The sequence below is a fragment of the Bos taurus genome, chromosome 18 (genome assembly GCF_002263795.3).
Source record: "Bos taurus isolate L1 Dominette 01449 registration number 42190680 breed Hereford chromosome 18, ARS-UCD2.0, whole genome shotgun sequence".
Classification (NCBI taxonomy): domain Eukaryota; kingdom Metazoa; phylum Chordata; class Mammalia; order Artiodactyla; family Bovidae; genus Bos; species Bos taurus.
In genome coordinates, this window is record NC_037345.1 from 43,136,582 (window position 1) to 43,152,866 (window position 16,285).

At 47.4% G+C, this 16,285-nt stretch overlaps 1 protein-coding gene across 2 annotated transcripts in view; it reads right to left on the bottom strand.

The window, feature by feature from the left end:
• The window catches only part of ANKRD27 (ankyrin repeat domain 27), a 60,522-nt gene that overhangs the window by 43,466 nt on the left and 771 nt on the right, over positions 1-16,285 (bottom strand). For both annotated transcript variants that reach the window (XM_005219042.5, NM_001102532.1), the window contains 1 exon segment: positions 5,933-6,064. In XM_005219042.5, coding sequence (XP_005219099.1) covers positions 5,933-6,034 — 102 coding nt within the window. In that variant the 5' untranslated portion in view covers positions 6,035-6,064.

Consider the following 16,285-nt stretch of genomic DNA (forward strand, 5'->3'; position numbering starts at 1 on the left):
AATCAGATGACTGCTGCTGCTGCTAAGTCGCTCCAGTCGTGTCCGACTCTGTGCGACCCCAGAGACGGCAGCCCACCAGGCTCCCCCGTCCCTGGGATTCTCCAGGCAAGAACACTGGAGTGGGTTGCCATGTCCTTCTCCAATGCATGAAAGTGAAAAGTGAAAGTGAAAGCGCTCAGTCGTGTCTGACTCTTCATGACCCCATGGACTACAGCCCACCAGGCTCCTCCATCCATGGGATTTGCCAGGCAAGAGTACTGGAGTGGGGTGTCAGTATGACTACCTTATATAATTTTCTGGAATTTATTTCCAAATGATCCCCTGGCCGAGGGGAGAGGGCAGCAGGGTTCGAAGTGAGAAGTGCTGGCGTCTGAGCCCAGCACTGTGGAAGCTGAGAGATGAGGGCAGCAGGGGTGCATGGTATGATTCTTTTTACTTGTTCATGTTTGAGATTAAACACAATAACTTTTAAAAAAAATTTTCAGGTAGCCAACTTTATTCAAGTAAGTATTAAAATTTGAGTTTGGTTTTCCTGTTTTTTCCTCCATTCAATATTCATGACATTGGGCACTGCTGGAGATATGGTGAATTGTCCTCATGACATTACATTCTAAGTGGGGGCTACAGATTTTTTTAACAATGTAACAGATTCCATATATCAGTAAGTTTTATGCAGATAATAAAGCAGGGCATCAAGCCAGAGAATGCCTGGAGTGGGGCAAAGGTTAGCTAACTCAGGTCAAGTTGATAAGGGGGAGGGCTTTCTGAGAAAGCCTCATTTGAGCAACGAATGGATGGAGAGAAGAACCTACCAAGTACAGATCTAAGGGAAAAACTTCTTCTGGAGGGGGCACACCACACAGCACGCAGGATCTTAGTTCCCAGACCAGGGATCAAACCCAAGCCCCCTGCAGTGGAAGCTCAGAGTCTTCACCACTGCACCACCAAGGAAGTCCAGGGAAGAACGCTTCCGTCAGAAGAAAGCATGTGCAAAGGTCCTGAGGTGGGCTTGGTGGTACCAGACGAGGAGAGAGAGCAAAAGGGGAGACAATCATAATAATTTTAAAAGGTTAATAAAAGTGCAGCTTAAAAAAACAAGAGACCCTCATGTATAAGCATCAAGAAACAGCCTCAAGGCTCCTAGACGGCCTCACTGTAACCTGGAACACAAAAAGATCTTGGAGATGAGAGGGTTGGCCCCAGGCAAGAGGACAGCATGACCCAGGCCTAAGGGATTTAGGTGGCCAAAGGCAGGCAACAGGATTGCCCCACTCCAGCTCAGTGGGTGCGGGCGGGGCCTCCGAGGGGCCAGGAGCTTCTGAGTGCTTCAGAGATACACACCGCTCACCACCCCCACCACTTCGACTGCATCCTGTGTCATCCTCGCTGTGTACACATACCTTCTCTGCCTCCTTAAATAAGCACGGCCAGCTCCCGAGGCACTGCATCCCCCTTACCAAGCCCATGGCTCACCATAGGGTAGATACCAATCAGTGCTTGCTGAGTGAACAGGGAAGCCTCCAATTTCAAGGACTCTCCCAGAGTTTTCAGGCAGGCGAGGCTGCCTGGTGCATTTCACTGCAAGCAGAAGCCAGTGGCTGGCTCTCTGTGGCTCCATCCATCCACCAGGTTCCTGCTGAGACCGGTGTGAGGAGGATCAGTGGTGGGTGGCTATGAAGCCACCCACGGGAGGCAGGCTCAGGTGCCAAGGGCCCTCGCAGGAGGGAGGTTCAGACTATTTCTGGAACGGAGATTGTGGAGCTGTAGCGGCCGGTGTGGAAGACGCAAAGTTCAGAGTTGCTGAGAAGACCATGAGTTAGGGACTCAGTTCAGAGCTTAACAATAAAACTTTTTATTATAACCCCTTTGTAAAGAATTTTTTAAAAATAATAGTCATTAAAGAAAAGAAAGCATAAAAACAAGAATTAGCATTAGTCATACCTACTCCAGGGTAGAACTTCCCTGGTGGCTCAGACAGTAAAGCGTCTGTCTACAATGCGGGAGACCTGGGTTCGATCCCTGGGTTGGGAAGATCCCCTGGAGAAGGAAATGGCAACCCACTCCAGTACTCTTGCCTGGAAAATCCCATGGACAGAGGAGCCTGGTAGGCTACAGTCCATGGGGTCGCAAAGAGTCGGACACGACTGAGCGACTTCACTTTCACTTTCACTCCAGCGTACCCTCCTGACTTCCCCCTGCCTGGGTCGGCTACTCCACAGGAGCACATGACGACTTCTGTCCTAATACTCAACCCTCTGGCCTACAAATGACCTGTTTGTGGAAATCCCCGAAGGCATGTCGTGTCCCCCATTCCTCCGAGTCTGGAGTATAGGAGATACTCGGTGTTTGTCAGATGAAGCTCTACTAAGCAAATTCTGAGAAATGGAACATGAACTTCAGTGCCCTTAGCTGGGCTGTATAAGCATGTTCTTGAGTCAGTTCCCTGGAACTTAGAATCACGATGCTAGGTTCCCAGGTGAGCCCTCAGAAGCCTGCATACCGCATAATTAGACCCATAATTACAGGGCCATGATTAAAGGACCAAATGTCATCTCCTTTTGCTATTGTTGTTTTTCCTACAGGCAAATGGACCCCCCCCCCCACCCTCCGGTCCACCAGGGAAATCTGGAGAACTTTTGCCCAATGCCCCAAGAACAACAGCCCCGGGGTGCGGGAGGCCTACGCAGCTGCTCTGAAGAAAACTCATTGCATAATAACCAGATGGTCACAAGAACAAGGTGACTGTGAGACAATGTGTGGGCGTCACAGGTCTCTGGAATCAGAATGGGAAGGAACTTTAGGAGATGGGGTTCCACTGTCCAGTCAAAGAGCAAATGGTGGCAGGCGGTGCCTTCCAGGACACGGGGCAGCCCCATCAAAGGCAGGTTCGGGAAGGAAGTCAAACTCGAGGAGGGGCTGGGACAGGTGAGGGGAACAGCCAGCCTGCACCCTCAGCTATCGTGTGAGGGGGCCTGCCGGCTCCATTTGCAGAGGGAGATGTGAAGGGCATTTAAGCCTGGGGAGACACATGTTCAAAAGCGGTGACTTCAGGACTTTCCTGAGGGCCAGTGGTCAAGAGTCCACCTTGCAATGCAGGGGACACGCGTTTGATTCCTGGTCAGGGAACTCAGACCCCATATGCTGTGGAGAAGACCCAATGCAGCCAAATAAAAGAGTAAATAAAAAGTGGTGACTTCACATTTTTAGAGCCTAGTAAAGGACCCTAATCCCCAGGGCAGATTCAAGGGCCACTCAACTCAGTCCAGGCTTCCCAGGTTGGGTGCGAGTGGTAAAGAACTCACCTGCCAATGCAGGAGACTTAAGGGACATGGGTTCAATTCCTGGGTCAGGAAGATGCCCTGGAGGAGGGCATAGCAACCCACTCCAGTGTTCTTGCCTGGAGAGTCCCACCAACAGAGAAGCCTGGCGGGCTACAGTCCACAGGCCAGCAAAGAGTTGGACATGACTAAAGTGACTTAGCACAAACTCAGCCCAGTGGCCAAGCCCCGTGAAAGGAAATATGGCATTCACCTGCTGAGGCCATGTGGGTCCCTCAGAGATGGCAGAAAGGATGAGTGCTCTCTCTTCTAGAGGTCATTGGGATATTCTACTTTTTACACTCAACCAACAGACCCAGAAAGAGCAATAAGACAGGTTAGATGAGCCGGGGCTCCATCACATGGCCAACAGGTGGCAGGAGTTGGTTATCAGCACCTGGCCTGGCTGAACAGGACAGCAGCAGCCGGCTCTTTCCCACAGCTGCCCTTTTCTGAGGAGCTGGCCTCGCTGATTCTCACGTCTACTGAATGCGGGCCCCACGCAGCCCCTTGTGGATCTCATCGGGAGCCAGAGTAAGAAGCCTAGGGCACCCTTGGGATCTCGGGATGGCAACTTAAGAAGTATCTCCCAGGACTTTCCTGGTGGGCCAGTGGTTGAGACTCCACGTTCCCAATGCAGGGGACACAAATTTGATCCCTGGCCAGGGAACTAAGATCTCACATGCACACCTCACAGGCTAAAAAAGAAAATAAGAAGCATGTCCTATTCCTCGATGTATCTTAGAGGAAGGTGACCGAGATGCTAAAGTTCTTATTTCAAATTCTCCTTTTGCTAAAGTGAGCTTGAGTGGGATTCTGAGCTGGCAGCTGCAAAAGCACCTCCTGGGTGACAGGGAGCATGCTAAGTGCTGGCACCACAGTGACGAGTGAGACAGGTCCCTGTCTCAGGCTTCCTGAGAGGTTAACAGCGGTCCGCAGTACGGCACTTTTAAAAAGAGAAAGTTACCTGTGATAATACACTCTTATCTAGACAGTATTTCTTTTCAAAATACCACAGAACAAACATGGGAAGGAAAGATTTCCCCAGTTGGGTCAGGCCCTCTCAGTTAACATGATGTCTGGGCCTTTTCTCTGTGACACTTAACCATAATTCCCTGGAGAAGGAAATGGCAACCCACTCCAGTATTCTTGCCTGGAAAATCCCTTGGACGGTAACCATAATTAGTTAAATATTAACCTAGAGTGAGATCGTCTCTCCCACTAGAAGTCTGGGTAGAGATCCATGAGGGTAAAAATCGTGATGCCTACTCATATTTTTGGCTGAATCTCCCACATCAAACCTAATGTCTTACACATAGCAGCATTTAAGAGCTGCTGTGAAATGAACGGATGACAGTGAACACCTGTGGCGAGCTTTATGAGAATTTTATTTTCTTCTTTGGAAATAACTGTATTCTCTTAGCCTTTTTTTTTTTTTTTAAATAATGAAGTTTATGACTTCTAAAATCCAAAGTAAAAAAAATTCTGGGAAAGAGATATTAATCACAAAGCCAATCATAAAAACCAGAAGGGACTTGGGGGAAAAAAACAAAAAACAGGCTTCTGATGGCAGAGGGGTGGGCTAAGCATGGAAAAGTCAGCTCTAAGGTTGCAGAGAAACCTGAGCTGACTCATATCTCCTTTGGTTCAAACCCTCGGCCACCTGACTCACTTAAGACCCCATCACTGGGTAAGAGAAGCAGGAACAAAAGTATGAGAAGAAAAGAGGACATGCAGGAAGGGAAGAGGCCCACGCGCAGCAAGTATTGAAGCCCGCATGCCCTAGCGCCCGCGCCGTGCAACAGAAGCCACCACAATGCAAAGCCCGAGCACCGCAACTCAGAGGAGCCCCCACTCGCCGCAGCTAGAGAAAAGCCCTTGCAGCAACAAAGACCCAGAGCAGCCAAAAATAAATAAATAAAAATTATTTAGAAAAAAAAAAAAGAAGAGGCCCTGCCATAGGCAGGCGGCACAAAGGCGCCCAGCTAACTCTCTGTATCCCACGGTGTGTAAGATGTCAGCCAAGTTCCCCAACCTCGGAATGAAAAAAGGCCTGCAGTGTGGGCCCTTCCTCCCTCCAGGCAGCAGACGCCCTGCCAACAGACCACGGTTTCTCTCTTCTCTGGCTCCTGTTACCTGGCTGCCCCTGTAGGCTTCTGAGGTTGTGGTCTCTACTATGAAACTTCCCTTGGCTCCTCCTCTTCAGGAAATGCCTTTGAAGGTGACATACCCGTACATTTACACGTTCCCCTACTCTGCAGGAGTGAGCACCCATCTCACAGACAAGGAAGGATATGATTTCTGCCCTGGAGAAGCCCTCCTGGTCAACATGGAAACAGGAGAAACAGAGGTGACTACCATGAGAGCAGTGATAATGGGGGCTGAGAGTTCAGAGAAAAGATTACACCCGGGCTGAAGCAGTCTCAGGGGGCTTCCTGGAGGAAGCTGCTCAGGGCGGTTCCTCTTTGCTCGTCCACATGTCGAGCATAGTCTGGGGCTTGCTGCACTGAGCAGTTCTATACCTGACTCCTGCTAAATTTAACTGAAGTCTACCATATTTGTAGGTGAGCCTCCCACACCCAGCAGAGGACCACCCTCGGGATCGATGCACTTACAATGCCATGAGCTTGGGCCACCTTGTTGCACAAGTCAGGACGCCACTTCTGAAGAGCCAGGTAGAAGGGATTTTTCAGGAGGTCCTCATCATACAGAGCCATATGGACTTCAGGTGGGGCAGAGCGAGTCTCCTGGGACGAGAGAGGAAACAGCAGTAAATGACCACCTTCAGACTGGTGTGTCACATCTGATCTAGCAATGTCCAAAAAGCATCCCTGACATGCATTACTCTACAGACCTAACACATGGTCAGGAAAAAACAAAGAAAACCCACAAGTTCCAAGATGACTTTTCTTACTGGTTAAATGTATAAATCATGTTCAGAAAATCTTGTTACGCTTCAAGTCATTGCAAAAGTAACAATGGCTATTTTTAGAACATCCTACATGACTCAAATTATGATATTTTAAAGATATGCATGTTTTTAATGAAATATTTTAAGCATAACAGAAAAGTAGAGTAATAATGCTAACCTACCACCCAAGATAGATCAGTCGGTAAAGAATCCACCTGCAACGCAGGAGACCAGGGTTTGATTCCTGGATTGGGAAGATCCCCTGGAGGAGGAAATGGCAACCCACTCCAGCATTCTTACCTGGAGAATCCCATGGACAGAGGAGCCTGGTGGGCTACAGCCCATGGGGTCACAAGGGTCAGACACGACTTAGCGACTAAACCACTGCCACCACCCAGGATTACCAAATCTTAACACATTGCCATATTTGCCTTAGATTTTCTTTTCAGAAATAAAGTATATCAGAGTAGACTGGTTCCCCTACCTGCCCCCACCCTCCCATCCTCTACTCCTTTTTCAGAGACAACCAGTATCTTAAAGCTGTTTCTATATCCTTCTTGCTGACATTTCTACTCCTTTGAAACTCATGTATTCATAAATAATACAAAATCTTGCTTTATGGGCTTCAAAATCTACATAAATGGTATCACACTGTAAGTAGTCAGGAACATTCCATCTTTTCCATCAACATTATGTTTTCAAGTTCTTTCAGCACTGATCCACACAGCTCCTATTAATTTACTAATTCCTGCTGTACTGTATGAAGTGAACACGACACAATTTATCTAATATCCTACACTTAAGTTGGTTCCACATTCTCAGTATTACAAAGAATGCTGACACAAACACTCCTACCCTCTTATGTGTTCCTGGAGTACACATCCAGGAATGTGACTAGGAGAGGCACTGCAGCATACACCTACACCTTCACCAGAAGCTAACACCACTGGACCGCTTACGACCTCCCTGCCAAGTCCGTGAGCACTCCCCTTCCTTCCATCACATCCTAGCCAGTGCTCCTCGGAGTGGTCAGACCAGCTCATTTATGCCAGTCTGGGCATAAAACAGCTATTTTGCTGTTTCTAATTTTCATTTCTTTAATGAAGTTGATTATCACTTCTTTACATGCTATAAATTACCATGTTTTTTGGCCACTTTTCTCATGGTTTGTTGGCCCTTTTCTTTACAATTGGTAGCTCTCTCGACATCTGGACACTAAAAGATGTTGCAAATATCTTCTCCGGATCTGTGACTTGTCTCTTCATTTTTCCAAATGAGTGTTTTCAGAAATAAAAGTGTTTGATTTTAATGTAGTTGAACTTGTCCATCTTTGCCTTACTGGTCAGTGGTCTTGGGAGCTAAGGAAATCTTATCATCTTGGCATGCCCCCTTGTAAATTTCACCATTCCCTCTATGAGAAGGTGGAGTCTATTTCCCCATCTCTCAAATTTGAGCCACCCCTGTGGTTTGCTTTAACCAACCACACATACAGAATTGATGTTCTGTGATTCTGAGTGTCAGCCTCAAGAGACCTTGCAGATTTCACTTTCATTCATTTGGTACCACGTGATCACCATGCAATAGAGAAGCCCATGGGACGAAAGCCCATGGAGGGAGAGAGAGGTGGTCCAGTGGGCATAGCCAGCCCACTGGCTGAGTGCAACCACACAAGTGAGCACAGGTGAGACCAGCAGAAGACCCACCTTGCTAGTTCCTTGTAAGGAACAACAAACTGTAGCAGTTGTGAGTCACGAATCTGGGGGCTGGCTGGTTATGCAGCAAAGGCTACCTGAAACCACATCCTTTCCAACTTCAAGGCCACAAAAATAGTCCCTGTAATTTCCAAGACTCTTAAAGTTTATCATTTTTTGGAATTTAATTCATCTTTATTTTTATATATGCTATAAATTGGGCATTTAAATTTTTTCTGAAGGTAATCTTAGTTTGGTCAGGGTCTTATAACAAAATACAATAGACTGAGGGGGCTTAAACAACAAGCATTTTATTTCTTACAGTTCTGGAGGCTGGGGGTCAAAAATCAAGGTGCTAGTATAGTAGATCTGGTTCTTGGTGAGGGTCCACGTCTTGGACTGTATGGGTTGGCCACCTTCTTACTATATCCTCACATGGTAGAGAAAGAGTTCTCCTATCACTTCTGCCTTTTATAAGGCCACTAATCCCATCATGAGGGCCCCACCTTTATGGCCTAACCTAATCCCAATTAGATCTCAAAGCTCCATCTCCAAATACCATCACATTTAGGATTAGGGATTCAACATATGAATTTGGGCTGGCTCGGGGGGCGGGGGGTGTGGAACAGGGGGAGACAAACATTCAGTCCACAGCATAAGCCAACTGTTCCATATATTGTATCCCTTTCACACCAGCTGATAATGTTACCTTTCTCAAATTCCAACTTCCCATGTATGTTTGCCCTATTTCTGGGCTTTAGTCTGTTTCAATGGTCTTGACCAGTGCCATCCAACAGATTTATGTGAGAAATGTAATTGTATATACATTATGCATAATTACATATATTACTTAAAATTTTCTAGTAGTCATATTTTAAAAAGTGAAATTAATTTTAATTATATATTTTATTTAATATGCTGCTGCTGCTGCTAAGTCGCTTCAGTCGTGTCCGACTCTGTGCGACCCCATAGACGGCAGCCCACCAGGCTCCCCTGTCCCTGGGATTCTCCAGGCAAGAACACTGGAGTGGGTTGCCATGTCCTTCTCCAATGCATGAAAGTGAAAAGTCAAAGTGAAGTAGCTCAGTCATGTCCGATCCTCAGCAACCCCATGGACTGCAGCCTTCCAGGCTCCTCCGTCCATGGGATCTTCCAGGCAAGACTACTGGAATGGGGTGCCATTTAATATAGGTACAATATATTTCCAACATGTGAACAATGCTTTAAAATTATTGACATATTTCACATTCTTTTTACGTCTATGGAGTCTTCAAAATCTGATGTGTATTCTGCTCAATTCATACTAGCCTCATTTCAAATACTTAATATCCACATGTAGCTAGTGGCAATTACTTTAGGAAAGGATCAGACCACATGAATTTACATAACCATGGCTTCATCATAAGCCTTGACATCTCATACAGGAAGACTTCTCCCCCTGTTCTCCAAAGTTGTTTGGTTATACCTAATTCTTTACAATATCACATGAACTAGAGTCAGTCTATCAATTCCATGAGATTTCTATTGGGATTTTTATTGTAACCACTAAATTTACAGACTAGAGAGTCAACATCTTTATAATAATGAATCATTCTCCATGAGCATGGTATGTCTTTCTACCTTCATCCTCTTTTATGTCTGCTAATTAAATTTTCTCCATTTGATCACAGATCATGGACATCCCTGGTGTTCCACTGGTTAGGAATCCACCTGCAGAGGATGTGGATTTGCTATCTGGTCCAGGCAGATTCCACAGGCCACAGGGCAACTAAGCCCGAGCTCCACAACTACTGAGCCTGTGCTCTAGAGCTCACAAGCAGCAATTACTGAGCCTGTGTGCCACCCGTACCGAAGCCTGCACACTCCAGGGCCTGTGCACTGCAACAAGAGAAGCCACCACAGTGAGAAGCCCATGCACCACAATGAAAGAGGACCCCCACTCACCGCAACTAGAGAGAGCCTGTGCACAGCAATGAAGACACCGAGCAGCCAAAATTTAATTTTTTTAAAAAGATCATAGATCATGTATAACTTTTATTAGACATTATATATATATTCTGTATAGATTTGCTCCTATTGTGAGTGGGGCTTCCAATTCACCTGGTCTACTCCCCTTACCATGTATCAGCACGGTTTTTAACTGAAGTATGAGACGGGAATACGAAAAATGGGCACAGAAAAGGAATCAGAGTTTTAGCCATGTCATTTCACCTCGCTGAGCCGCCATCTCAGTTTGAACAATGGAGAAAATGAATACTTGTCTTACGAGATTTCCATTTACATGTTACCTTCACTATTTTTGCCACTCTACACACCAATCTATGGTCACTTTCTGCCAGCCCACATGGTGCTTTCGTGAGAATTACAAAAAGGCAGCCCATCTTCCCCGTAGGTACAGCCCTGTGCCAGAGCACATGGCTTAGTAAGCAGCTCATAGGCTACACACCAGCCTAGTTGGCCAACACCTCTTCTCCCCCAGGGCAGGACACTTGTGCAATGTATAAGCTGCACAGTTGTACACAACGGCTCTATTGTTAATGTTTGACATTTTCCTTTAAACATCTACTCCCGTTTAAAATTTATTTTTAAAAGAACCCTTATCACTACTTTAAATGGGAAACCAGCATCACTTCCCATTCAGATAATCTTATAATTAAAAATGATAAAGCCAATTGACATTATTTAAAACCTGGCTAGATACCACTGCCTGCCAAAGGTTCTTTGAGCCTCTTCTTTTCATTAAAAAGAGAAAAGTAGCAACAGTAAAGGGCATCAAGTAATCTTATCCTTGATACAATCAGATGAATGAAATATAAGTGAAAAACTGAATTACTTTCTCATTATGTAACAGTATTCTAAAACGCCTCTTTGGGGAAACACTAGAAACAGTATGCCTAAGTGCATTATGAATTCCATCCCTAAAGTCTAATGTTAAAAACAGCCACCATTTATTTGAAAGCATCCTTGGTCTAGACACTGTGATAACTTCTACACATTCTCATCCCATTTGAATGCTCACAATAAGTATAGGTAACTAAATACAACTAATGCTCACAATAACCACAGGTATCATTTGCCCCATGCTGCAGATGAAGAAACTGAGGGTCAGCTGTCCAACTCGAGGTTAGGTGGATGTCAGAATTTATTCTAACACTCATCCCTTTAACCACTGCATTCATCATGTAAAAATAATTATGCCTAGGGGTTACAGCACACAAGCCACGGAGGCACAGACTCCACACTGCATTTCCCTTATAGAAGTCCCCGTGACAGACAGCCAAACAGGCTCCGCATCAGATCCCCTCGGTCTGGTCCAGGCTGGGCTGTCTTGGCTGCAGGCCCTCCTGAGGACTGCCTGAAGAAGTCCCCTGAGCTCCCTGCAAATCCTCTTAGGGAGAAGAGCCTAGCATGAAAATGGCTACATATAATCCCTTCGCAGGCCCCAGCTCTACAACCATTTAGGTATTTGAATCCTTGAAGGCAACCATTACTGGAGCACAGATAATCCTTTTATGAGTCCCTACCAGAAGAACTGGATAATATAATTTGGCTGGGGCACAGTCATAAGAAAACAAAGTTCTGTGCTGGTTCCAGACACAGCCGGTTCTACACAGCGGAGCACAAAAGTAAAGATGCCTTAGATACAAACCACATGAGAAACAGGATGAGACAAGGTCAGACTAAAACTGAGAAGGGACACTCCTGCTCAACAGCCAGACAGGATGCTGGCAGAACACCAACACCCGCGCCCACGAGACAGACCTGACAAAGGTGGGCTCTGATGGAGGAGCGAGCCACCTCACTGGGAAGCAAGAAGACTTAGAAACAAGACAGTGCCAGGCAAGGTAAGGAGAAAGGAGTACCAGGGATGGGGTTGGGCTGGGGCGTGTGGGAGGCCTCCTTGGCAGGGACCATGGTGGGGCCAAAGCCATCAGGAGGCAGGAGCACATTCCTGGGAAGCACAGGAATAAACTCAAGGATAAACTCAGCTTGACTAGCTGTGAACATGAGCTCTGAGAAATAATAAGAATCCAGACAGGGCAGGTCAGAGAGGGGCAGCAAGGGAAGGGAAGGGCCCTGAATGTCACGTCAAAACACTGGGTTTAAATGCATGAACTGTGAACACAAAAGACTCTCCGCACCCACTGCTGGTGAATGGGATGGAGCTGGCTGTTTTTCAGTCCAAGTCATACGCCTGCTCTTGGACATCAGTCTCTGGTTGCCAATGACTGAATCCCGTCCAGCAGTAGGGATACAGAGAGCTCTGTCCTGCTCTGTTCTTGACCTTTCTGTCCCAGTGTTAAAAATATGTAATCATCAGGGGCTTCCCTGGTGGTCTAGAGACTAAGGCTCTGCTCTCTCAATGGAGGGGGCCCAGGTTACATCCCCGGTCGGGAAGCTAGTAATAGCTCCCACACAGCACAACTAAAGATCCTGCACGCCACAACAAAGACAGAAGATCCTGTGTGCCACAACTAAGACTTGGCACAGCCAAATAAATAAATAAATAAAAATACTGATATGTAATAATGCTTAATGCCAGAGCTGAATTCTTATACAGGGGTATGTGCTTTAAAATAATCTGACAAGTTTACTTGCTAGAATTGGTTTTGTATTTTAAAATCACATGTGAGGGAAAGAGGTGTGAAACCTCATTTAAACTCCTTAAAAAAACACACACACACAAAACTCCACTCTTTCTTAAGTGCAAATGATGAAATGATTTACAGAAAACCAAAAAAAAAAGAAAAGAAAACCCAGTGAAATTAGTCAGAGGTACCAAATACCCTTGCACATGAATTATTTGAGGTTATTTTGAAAAGGAGAGTCAAGCGAGGCCTCAGACCAGTGCTGGGCATTTTAGGAGGTGGTGTGCACACCCGTGGTTTTGTGGTCTTCAACCGTCCTGCCAGCCCGGATGAGTCTGTGTTGTCGGGGACCATCTGGTGATAGTGTGCAGCCTGGCTCAGCAGAAGACAGCCCAGGAAAGTCTGCACCTCCCAGAGAAGCACTCCCTGCCGAAATCTCACTGCTGTGGCCGCTCCTGCTCACCCCCAGGGCCCTGACCATAGACTCTGACCAGGCGTATTTTCCAACTGATGAGCAATATTCTCCAGCAGGCTTAATGTGTCTCTGAAGGAAAAGGCAGAAAGGGAAAACTTCCTATGCATCTCTGCTTAATACCACATGGAAGCAGTTTGATGATGTAACGTGTGGTATTACAGCCACTCGTGTCCTTCTGTAATGTCTACGGCTCCTGTCCATAGGCTTCTCAAAGCACTTTGAAGCCTGGCTGCCTGGCTCCCTGCAGACGTGCAGTAACCGCTGGTCCAGTTGAACAAAATGACAGCGAGGTGTTAGAGGAAGATCAAGCTCCCAGGGAGGGATTATCTCTCCCAGGAGCTGGAAATCCACCACCCGCATGCAGGGGAGGATGAGGGGCTGGTCCTGCAAGTATCGGCAAAAAGCCAAAACCAAATGTGCTCAGAGCAGGCTAAGCACAGAGCTGGCTGGAATGTGGAGCCTCACAGTAGGAGAGAAGGCCTCAGGGCTGGAAGAGGGCTGGAAGCAGGGAAGTTTGGAGGAATACAACTACCCCTCAGAAAGCCACTCCACACCCTGTTCCCTGTTCCTGGAAATGCAGGGGAGCCATCAGCACCAAACTCCCTCAGGCTGGAGGGCAGGAGCACCACGGACCACTTCTCAGCGCTCTCTTGGACGTGGAAGCAGCCTCAGGGCAACTCTTTGGGTCTGAACCCTTTCTAGATCTGGTATCTAGCATCATGTGGTCACATTCCCCTGCTCCTCTAGGGAAGGAGGAAGTTACTGGACACCAACCTAACCCTGCTGCTGCTGCTGCTAAGTCGCTTCAGTCGTGTCTGACTCTGTGCGACCCCATAGACGGTAGCCTACCAGGCTCCCCCGTCCCTGGGATTCTCCAGGCAAGAACACTGGAGTGGGTTGCCATTTCCTTCTCCAATGCATGAAAGTGAAAAGCGAAAGGGAAGTCGCTCAGTCGTGTCTGACTCCTAGCGACCCCATGGACTGCAGCCCACCAGGCTCCTCCATCCATGGGATCTTCCAGGCAAGAGTACTGGAGTGGGGTGCCATTGCCTTCTCCTAACCCTGGCACTTCATAAACAGGAGAGCCCTGACTCAAACTCTAACAGTGGTGTCCCTGGTGATCCAGTGGTTAAGACATTGTCTTCCAATGCAGGGGGTGCAGGTTCGATCCCTGGCTGGGGAGCTAAGATACCACATGCCTCAGGGCCAAAAAAAAAAAAATCAAAAACACAAAACAGAAGCAATATTGTAACAAATTCAATAAAGACTTTAAAAACTGTCTGAGGAGGAGACAGATGGGCTCCAGGCTAAGCATTTACAACTGGCCTCCTATTCATACTTCCTAGGGTGGGAAGAAGATGAGCTCCAGGCCTGACATTCATCACCAGCCCCCTGTTTATATTTCCTGAAGCAAGAGAGACAAACAGGCTCCAGGACAACAAATTTATGACCAGATTCCTGTCTATATTGTGAGATCTACACCTCGATATAAAAACCAGCAACAGGAATCGGGTAAATAACCAGACATTGGGCATTTTTATGGCAGGGGCAGAGTGAGACTAAATCCTGTTAAAAGATCAGGTATTTCCCATCCTTAGGCCAAGGGAAACATTTCACATGTGCAGAAAGGCTCCTTGGGGGTCAAAAAGGAGGGGGTACCACCCCATAACATGTGATGTTAAGGGCATCCCCACAGGCCTCTGGGCCAGAATCCATCCTGGAAAAAAGTTCTGCACACATGTTGGGGAGGGTCCTAGGGCAGGTCAGGTGTGGAAAAAGAAACCAGATAATTGGCTAAAGGTAAACAAAGACCTGGAAGAACTGTCCTGTGCTCGCTTCAGCAACACAGATACTACAGATATTAAAATTGGAAGAACTGTCCTATTAAATGGCAATTGCCTCTGTTCTGTGCCCCTCCTCACGAGGGGGGATGTCCACACCCTTCCTCTCTGGGTGTGCATCTCTGTCTTGTTTCTGTCTTAACTAAACAGCTTCTCTGTGCTTTCTCCCACTTGTTGTTATGCTTTGTCTCTAGTAGTAAACTTTGTACCTGCATTTACATTTTTGGCTCCTAGAGAAATGAATATTTCACTGGGGGCAGAGGTCCAGGGAAAAATGGCTTCCAACCTCTAGCACTTACTGTTCTGGTGGCTAGGATTCCTGGTTTTCATCCAGGCTACCCAGATTCGATCAAGATCTCATTTTGTGCCACCGCTTACTGCTGCCTGGCCAAGATCAGATCCACATTGGAAAAATAAAAGACGCTAACAGGCCGACATGTGTAGAACAAAACCCCAGCGCCTGCCCTCATGAGAGCAACACAGTCCAAGAGCCACAAGGAGGCACAGTGAAGACCTGGAGCCCAGGCTCCAGGCAAACACCACTGCTGCCCTCCCAGCAGTGCTGCCAGAAGGGATTATTGCAGGTGACAAGGCCAGGTGAGGAGAACTCACCGCGGATGCCCACTCAGCTTCAGGGCCCCGTCTGCTTTTCTGCCACTAGGACTTGTGAGACCTATCTGTTTCTGATCCCATCTTGCATTTCCCCCCTAGGCCTTCAGGCCCTGACCTTTGATGCACCGCAAACCTGTCCACCTGAAAGACAGGATCTTTCCAACACTGAGCCCTGTGCGGGACTACTCCACTCCCTATCAGATGCACTCTCAACTTCTCTGCTTGGCATGGAGGCCCTCTTATTCCTGGCCTCCTGCCCACCTCTGCAGCTTCATCTCCTTCTGCTGTCCACAAAGCTCCCAGAAGAGATGGGCTCTCCTCCCTTCTACCCATTTTATCCTAAAAACTACTCTTCCTCTGTCAAGGCCCCATTTGGCCCATAAGTGGCTGAGATGGCCAAGGGCCACAGTATCACCACTGAGACAACCAATTAAAGGACAGACTGCTGCGTGAGAGGCCCCTGAACCCAGCGCTCTGGACGGGGTTGGGGGCGGGGCCGACTGCCTCAATGCCAAACCTGGCAAGGTGCCTGGAAATGTAAATATCCTGCTAACAGCTGCTGCTCCTCTCTAGGGCTGGTGGAAGGGTGCAATCAAAATAGGGGTCTCTCTTCCGGAAACCCACAAAACTTGGAAAATTCCAGCACAAGGCAAACTAGGAGTCCCCTACAGTTTCGTCTGCGCCTCATTCCCTGAATGTCCTAAATCCTCAAAGAAGACGCCCCACTTGCTCCCCGTGGCCCTGCACGACCGCAAGCGCCCACGTCCCCAGCACCTCCAGGGGCGGCCAGAGCCGCACGGCCTTGCTCACGCGCCAATGGGCAGTCCATTTTCAACGAAAAGAACTAAA